Below are 9,511 nucleotides of genomic sequence, written 5' to 3' on the forward strand. Positions count from 1 at the left end.
AAGTGATGTAAGTAAGGTACTAAGACCTAAAACTTTTTATTAGGAAAAATAATCTTGAATTATTATTTTCTGACAACCCCTTTGATAAACAGCAGGAAAGCACTTTGAGAAAGAAAAGTACATATAATACTCCACTAATTTTGAAATCGTTGTAGAGAAAGAACTCAGGGATGTTTTGTGAGATACTAAGGTTTACCCCAACCTCCCTTTTGAAGAAAGACTTTTGTTGGATAAACTTAGGAGGAACAGATATTTAAGGGTGATGAAACCAGACAAAGGGGGAGACATTGCTATCTTGGACATACTGAATGATGAGAACAAGTACTCTAAGGTGTCTATAATGAAATAAACGTTTCCCATCATAAAATAGATTTCATGTTGAAAGACATACTTTTGGAAGGTATGATAAACAAAGATACCTATAATTTTCTTTGGATAGAAATAAACGACTATCCCCTCCATTTTTGGAAACCCTAACACCCACAAAAATGTGATAACCCCCCTCTTTGACCAACTGTAGCTGCCAATGGGTCTAAGGCTTACCAACTGGTGAAATTTCTAGATTTTAAGTTGAAGAGAGTGTGTGTGGACTAAACAGGGATCTTAAAAGATGTTTTTAAGAGGATCATGTCTGATTTATATTGAAATGAATTGATCTTTGTCACCATTGACATCATTGATCTTCTCAATGTTATAACACATGCTATTGACTTCATTGATCTTTTCAATGTTATAACACATGCTATTGGCTTAAAATTATTTGAAGAAGCTTTAGTAGATAAAGACGGGTTTAAGGACAATGAATTCTGAATAAGTTTGTAATTCATGGATTTAGATCTAAGAAATAACTGTATTCATTTTTAAACACCTTTATTGAATTATCACTTGTGACATAGGCAAATTTATATTTATACAAACGTAATCAAACTTTATTAACAAATTAACAAACATTATACTTCACATACATTGCTATATATCATATAACCTAAGCAGCATTACATAAATTATTCAGTTCCTGCCCTTTTTTAAACAAGAAACATCTTTATTAAACCATCACTTGTGAGATAAGCAATCATACATTTATATAAATGAAAACCAACCACACTGACATCATTTTAGTTGCAAGAATTTTACATCACAAACCATACTGATACACTCCCAATTGCAAACATTATACATTACTTATAATCTACCCAATCATTTTCAGTCAAACATTGCATAGCTCATTTAAGTCCTGCCTTCTTTTATATCTCATTCCTTCCCTGCATGTATTATTTCTGCAATTTCCATTTTTCCTCTGAAGTTTGATTCTACCCTTTTTTTAAAGATCTCAGTTCCTGTTGTTTTATCTCTGTTACTATATTCACTGCTTATAATATAATTGGCTTAGATTTTGATATCCATTTTCTAGTAATTGCTTTTTTGGCAGCCGCCATAATTAGACACAACAAGGCCTAAACATGTTCAGGCAATTCCGATTCTGTATCACAGCTCAGAAGAATCATCTCCCTCATCACACCAATCTGCCCACCCAGCATCTCCAACAGTGCATCCCACTGGGAATTCTTAGACTCTGCCAACTCACTGCAGTCCCAGAAAATATGTTCCCAATTACCTCTTTCTTTCCTGTCACACCTGCAAAATGTGTTATCTATCTGAGGAAAAATTCTCTGGAGTCTACTTGGGGTATAAAAATATATATGTAAACATTTCCAGGCAAAAATCCTAAATCTTCTAGATTTTTTGCATATTTGGGAGACATACATCCATTTTGAAGGAGAATTTTACAAGCAGCAAACTGGGGTAGCAATGGGGGCATGGTGTGCACCCATATATGCAAATATAGTGTTCACGTGTGGGAACAGAAATTTATTTTTAATTCTCTATATACTAAACTCTAGAACTACTACAGATGGTACTTTGGTGATGTTTGTATCGTCTGGATTGGCACAGAAGAAAAATTGATTGATTTTATTGAACATATAGATCTACTATAGACTTTTTAAGGTTTACATATAAGAGTTCCAGAAATGTTTTAAACTATTCAGATGTTAGTACCTATAAGGTTGAAAATGAACTAGGCTTTATATCTAACATCTACTGCAAAGATACTTTTCAAATTCTTATTTATATTTTATGAGTCCCCATCTTTACAAACAAAAGTGGAGTATAGCGAATAGGCAGCTCATTGGGGCATCCAGAATGACCTCTAGAAAACAGGATTTTATGAATGACTGTGTTAAGCTTAAAAGTATGTTTTTGGAAAGAACAACCCCTGATCAGCTGTTAGAAGAGGTGGTGAAGGAGGTAATGGATGGTAGAAAGGATAGACATGCCCTAATTGTAGGGAAAGAAGATATTATACTGGAGTAACATATACTGAACTATTATATGGATACAGAAGAAATACCTAGCACTGATGTTGGGAATAATATTAATTTTAATGGAGCTTTGGTGATGAATTACAACAATGATGCTAACCTTATTAAAAATTCATTTGGAGTAGCTGGGAAAGATGCACCAGTTTCTCTGATCTTGACATGATCTTTAATGATCCTATTAGATTTGGTTTAGGAAGGGGAACAATATCAAAGACATTTTCGAACAAGATAGAAGTAAACATAGGCTTCCAAATTCCAAGTAGGAAAAAAGTCTGGCACATTTAAATGTGGGGCGTGTGCTCAGTGCCCACACCATCTTTTTAGTGAATTTGTGTGCATTAGATGGACAGACAGGTATATACAAGCTAAAACATTCTCCAGTTGTGATAGCATTGGGGTTATATACCTTGCCCAATGTAAAATTATGTGATGCCTTCTATGTGGGGAAGACTGAGAGTAAGATTAAGAAGAGGATATACAAGCACCTTTATGACATTAAATTAAAAGGCAAAACGAACCCCCTATATAAGCACTCTAGGAATTGTAGTCAGAGTTGTTTTTTTGTTTATATTTTTTGTTCTAGAAGAGATAGCAAAAGGTCCTAGGGGACCCTGGGTGATGAGGAATGAATACAGGGAGATCTTCTGGCAAATAGTATTGGAAGCGAGTAGACTCCCTGGTCTGAATGAACATGACTCCATAGCCTCTTTGTTGAAACTTAGAGCAGCTAGGTTGTAAAACCTTGAATAATTGGAATGTTGGATTGTTTAGAATAGTCACACATTTTAATTTTTGGTCTGGGTACGTAGTGCTTTAGTTTCCATCAGTTTATATTTCATTAATTAATTTGATTATTTAGATATTAATTTTAACTATTTAAACATTTATATATAAATTTATTATAAATGGTTTAATATTTTTGAAATTCCCATTTCTTGATATCTATTTATGTATTCATGTAAAGTATTTTACATTTATATCATTTAGTATTTCTATCCTAAGTAGCATACACCTTGTTATAAAGTAATTTCTTTCTGTTTTATATTATTTCTTTATTAACATACATACTGGTCTCTTTGGCTTAGCAGTATCTAGGTACTTAGTAAAAATATGTTAGCCTCAAATGATGCTTTTAAGTCTTATCTATGTCTGCTTAAGGCTTGGTTGATTTTTTATACTTATATTGTTTTTTATAAGTATTTTTTGTATTTAGAACAAAATTATTATTACTTATGTTGTTATTGTGCTGGGGTAAAATGATTAACTGCATTTATATTTGTTCCTGTCCTGGGTGGGGGTGTGGGGGGGTACGTGTATTGTTCCTTTAAATCTGGACCTTTATTTTTAATTAAATTTTTATTGTCTTAATGTCTACCTATTAATTGATTAGTTTATGTTTTTATATGGGTAGGGTCAACCTGGTTTCTTTATCTGATGAAGTCCTTTGTTGCAATACAAGAAACATGGTGAAGTTAAGGCCTTTTATTTGATTTTTGTATTTTGTGTTTAATTAAAGTTAGTTTTACTTTACAGACACCTCTGAATGGTTTCCTGGATTCCTCTACAGTGCCATTTTGGAGGTTTTTTTTGTGTTCTACAAACTTCGGTTTGTGGTGTGTGGGCGCTGCTTTTCCTTCTCTGTATTTGATGTTAGAATAATTATTGCCCTGGACCTGGACACCATACCCTTACTAATAAACTTTGTAATGAAAAAGACTTTCTTAAAATAGTGGTCACATAACGTCAACAGGGTCCCTAACCACTGGATCAATTTTCAGGGGTGTGCTGTCAATGAAATTGATGCAGGGGACATCATGCTTGCAGAAGGATATTAGTACACCTTTTTGGGATTTAGGGTTAAGCTATGGTTTTGACACTATTAGTTTCAGAAAGGCATTTCTGGAGAATTTATGATGTCACAAAGTCTGCATTAATCTGCAAACATGGTTAGCCATAAGCCTTTGACATTACCTTTGATCTCTAAGAAGTAAGTCCCAAACAAGGATGGCCTTAGGATCAAACCCTAAGGTATACCACTAGTGACAAGGCTTTTGGAGGAGGAAGAGCCCTCCACCCTAAATTCCTTGGTTCTGTTAGGAAGCTAGCTCGCTATTCAATGAGTTACATAGGGATTTACATTTAGCTGGGTGTGTTTATCCACTATCAAACTGGCTTGGATCAAGAGTATGCAAATGGCCTGTGTCCCTATTTATTAATCCTGATTATACTTTCCATAGACTTACAGTTATGAACATTTATGGTTCTTGCTGCATAATCTCTCATATTCTTTTTTCAAGCCATCTAATATAATATATTCCACTGAGTGTATGCTTACTCTGAGGTACATAAACTTTTTTGCTTGATCACAATTTTTTAGAATGCTTTTTACTGAAATTGGCTTTGTGGCTCTGTCTCTCTGTCTCCCTCTTTGGGTCTGTCTCACTAAGTCAATTTCAATAAAAAGCATTCTAATAATGACAGAGGAACAATATTTTAGTCTTTAAGTAAAATATTTTCCCTCTGTCATTAACGAGACAGCAGAAAAAATGCAGATCAAAGCTTGGCGTTTTTTTCTGCTGTATCCCCAATCACACACAGACACACACATACACACACAGACAAAAAAAACACACATGCATGCGCGCGCGCACACACACACACACACACACACACACACACACACACACACACACACACGCACAAACACACATACACTCTCGCATCTCCCAACATCATTTCCTCCATATACACATTCTCGCATCTCCCTACATCACTTTCTACACACACACACACACACACACACACACACACACACAGACACTCATACACACTCTCACACACTCTCGCATCTCCCTACATTATTTCCTCCACACAGAGACTCTCACATCTCCCTACATCACTTCGTCCACACACACACACACACACACACACACACACACACACACACACACACACACACACACATGAAATGCACATGCACTGCCCAACACTATGAAGATTCCACAAAAACAGGATACTCACTGCATATTTAGTCAAGCAACTACAGATAGTTTGCATGACCTACTGAGATCTAGTGTCCTGAGATAAAAAAATAGCTGCAAGAAAAAAAAATAATAAGAAAGTCCATGAAAACAGAACTGTTGGCTCCTTACTGCATCTCTACTGAAGTGGCTAGAGATGGTTTGTGAGACCTGCAGAGAAGTGGCATCCTGCTGGTAAAAAAAAAAAAACACCTGCAAAACAAAAATTGGTGATAACAGGACCAGCGGCTCAGAAGGTGAAAACATTGGGAACAACAGTTGAAAAATATTGCGTTTCCTTGAGGAATTAAAAAGAATCATGAGACAGGCTACAAAGTTGGACAAGGGCAGTGACTGGTGAAGATGGTCCATACTGGGTGTGGAAAAGAATGCTGCAACTCCACCTACAATGTGAAATTCGGTACGAATTTGGCACTGCTTATGCTTTGGTCTGAGGCAATGAACGACATTTAGAACTGGTATAGTGTCACTGTTGTGTATAGCAAGGAAACACCAAACCCCACAGGGGACAGGTCCACAAACAAGTCCTGTTCAAGTAATGCTCATTCTCCTGGCTTACATAGATAATTCTGCAGATAAGACAATCCTTTCATCATAAGTCACTACCTGTACTATATATTCCTGATGTTTCTTTGGGACCTGTAACCTGTTAATAAATTTTCAAGTTGTCTTTGTTGTAAACTTTTTTCCTTTTTTGAAACAAGTTGTAAATACAGGCATAGAATAACAGACACTGAGGTTTCCTTAATAATGACAGAGAGATGATATTTTAATTTTTAAGTAAAGTTTTGTCCCTCTGTCAGCGACAGAATACAGATACAAACACACACAGCATATCCATTTAAAATAACATACAGATACACACATACACACACACACACACACACACACACACACACACACACACACACACACACACACACACAATGTCATCTGTCACTTTTGCCCACAGGCTGTCTAGAGTCAAAGGATGATCTAAGATGGATGCATTCAGCAGCAACATGTTTTCTTTCGGTATTTCAGACCACTCACAGGCTGTCACTTCAATAAAAGTGTCATATATCAACAACATCAAAGTAAGGGCAGTTATTAAATGAATATATTGTATTTTATGTAGATGTTACTTTGCAGCATAACTATTTACTAATGGGTGGTTGAATTTAGTGAAGCGCTTTGTCGCATTTGGACTTCTGTAAATTACTCCCATTCAATTAGGTGTATAAATTGGTAATCTACATGGTTGTGGGTGTCAGTCTTTAACTAAAATATTGTCCCTCTCTCTCATTAGTGAGACAGCAGAAAAAAAAAAATGAACTTGCTGGCTTTGTGACTCTGTCTCTCTGCGGTTCTGTCAAGCCTCTCACGAATGGACAATATTTTAAAGACTAAAAAGTAAAAATAAAAATATTAAAAAATATATTTTTTTAATGAAGAATGCTTTTTATTCAGTCACTCTAAAAAGTAAAAAAACAAGCAAGAAAACTGAAAACTTTGCAAAAGAAACACAGACAAGCTGATTTCAGAAAAGCATCCGAGGTTGGTTTTGCGGATAACTGTTACTTCTGATATCTCATTACCATAAATGGCAAAACCAACCTTGAATGCTTTTCTGAAGTCAGATTGTCTATGTTTCTTTTGCAAAGTTTTCAGTCTTCTTGCTTGTTTTTTTATTTTTTAGAGTGACTGAATAAAAAGCATTCTTATCTATCTATCTATCTATCTATCTATCTATCTATCTATCTATGTATCTATCAATCTATCTATCTATCTATGTATCTATCAATCTATCTATCTATCTATGTATCTATCTATGTATCTATCTATCTATCTATCTATCTATCTATCTATCTATCTATGTATCTATGTATCTATCTATCTATCTATCTATCTATCTATCTATCTATCTATGTATGTATCTATCTATCTATCTATCTATCTATCTATCTATCTATCTATCTATGTATCTATCTATCTATCTATCTATGTATCTATCTATCTATCTATCTATCTATCTATCTATCTATCTATCTATCTATCTATCTATATTTCATTAACATAAAATAGGGTGTACACAGACCTGACACAAAAAAAACAGCAAGGCTTCTCCCTATGAGCCTTTCCAGAAACATATTTCAGATTTAATGACTCACATTAATTGATGACATATGAGCAGTTTATTTTCACTTCTGGATTTTTTATTTGTATAGCTATTGTATACATATCACACACTCGCCTTTCCTTGCTGATACTCACATGACTATCATATTTGCCGACCTGGAGTACTGCTGGAGTAACTCATTCAAGCGGATCTGTCTCTGGGTCTAGGAAAAAAATAAAAAGCATTATTACATTACTCTGGTTTCTCCAGTATTATTAGAGAAAGCAAGAAAGCCCAAATACTTCCACTATTAATATTAACATAAAAGGCAGAAAATCCATATTTTCATATTTAACATGAGTATAAGTACAAAAAAGTAAATGCATAAATATGTTAAGTACCTAACAGGGCTCTACAGAGTGAGTAATTTATCTAGCACTGTCTTATCTATTATGTTCAAATACATGGTGCTGCTGAAAACAATGATGTGCACAAGTGTAGTTCAGCATGAGCTAAAATGAACCATTTATCATTTATTTCTCAGTCCTAATGCACCCATTATTTATACAACTGGAATGGCTATTGCAAGCTGCGTTATCTGTGACTTACAGCATTTAAAACTACTCTACAAAATAAAACATACGACTTGATATCCTCTTGTATTACACTTTTATAAGCAATCCCTACTCTTAGTAGTAAGATCAGCTTTTAGTTAGCAGTTGGTTATTAGTCTGCATTCAGGATTCAAACAGCAGGCAGCTGACACGGTAACGTTTATGGGCTAAGACTGTTTGATCTTTTAGGATATACACCAAAGTGAAGTGTCCATATTTGGTCCTTATGATTTCCACTTGCATTCTATCATTCTATGGGACAAAGCAAATACCAGCCTCTCAAGGATCGTGATCAGCCTACACCTTGGAGTCTGTCACCATTTCCCTGGACCTGGATATGTAGAATTATTGCATAATGGATTGGCAAGTGCTGATAGCTATCACCTGTAGGATGTTTACATTAGATAATAAGGGAAACTATATATTTAGAATATTATACAAGACAGCTGATAATACTATGATGCCAACTGTGCAGAGGAGATTTTAGGAAATGAAGGACGCAGCACACTGGCTTCTATGTGGGTGAACAATAAAAGGTAAGAATTATGGGAAGTGTGCGTATAGTTCAGAAGTATAGCTGGATCAGTTAGCTCCCTGGGCTGGTACTTTGAACCAGTGCCATAAACCCTCACCTCTTCAACTGAAGAGCCAAAAAAAGAACTTCAGTTTAATAAGCCGTAAGTCTACAATTTATACTCTGCCAAAATGGAGTGCTATGGTACTCGTATTCAACTTTAAAAAAATTCTTCTGTTTAAACTGCAGCAAACTGTTTGCTACAGTTTGTACTCTGCTTGCACCAAGCACTACAGCACTCAGGTTTTAGCTAAAATTTTTTTTTTTCCTTTAAACTGCAGCAAACTGCTTGCTAAAAAGTAGCAAGCAGTTGCTACAGTTGAGACCACACATAGAATTGTACAGTGCTCAGGTTTGACCACAAATGCAAAACTGTTTTTTAAAAGCTGGTACTCTATTAAAGAGCAATCAGGATGGGCTGATTGAGCCACCCCCCCCCCCCAACACTTTGCAGGTGGGGTAGTTACTCCTCTTACTACTTCTAGCTGTGCTACTGATATAGTTATAAAAAGTTGCCATTTTGGTGATGAGGGACGTTGTTGAATGATCCTCTTTTCCTTTAAATACAAAACGTGACAGATCTTGATACAGTCCTAACTCCTACCCATAGTATTATCTGGTGTAATACCAAGGATTACAAATCATGCATATTAATACTGATTACAAATAAAGCATGTTAATATTAATAGCCTCCTTCAACTACATTCTTGGCTAGTCTCATATCAGTTATACATGGCAGCTATATGGAAAGCATGGTTAAAGTCCACAGTGACAGCAGAAGAAATCCTTCCTTTAAGCTATAA

At 35.3% G+C, this 9,511-nt stretch overlaps 1 protein-coding gene across 1 annotated transcript in view; it reads right to left on the reverse strand.

Annotated features, from left to right (window-relative positions):
- LOC122787830 (solute carrier family 12 member 2-like) overlaps window positions 1-9,511 on the reverse strand; it is a 1,020,929-nt gene that overhangs the window by 50,033 nt on the left and 961,385 nt on the right. Inside the window, exon 24 of the mRNA XM_044054742.1 lies at window positions 7,676-7,743. Within this exon, the coding sequence (XP_043910677.1) occupies window positions 7,676-7,743 (68 nt within the window). The remainder of the gene's footprint in view (window positions 1-7,675; window positions 7,744-9,511) is intronic.

Source organism: Protopterus annectens, chromosome 13.part0, assembly GCF_019279795.1.
Source record: "Protopterus annectens isolate FY-2018-M chromosome 13.part0, PAN1.0, whole genome shotgun sequence".
Classification (NCBI taxonomy): Eukaryota; Metazoa; Chordata; order Ceratodontiformes; family Protopteridae; genus Protopterus; species Protopterus annectens.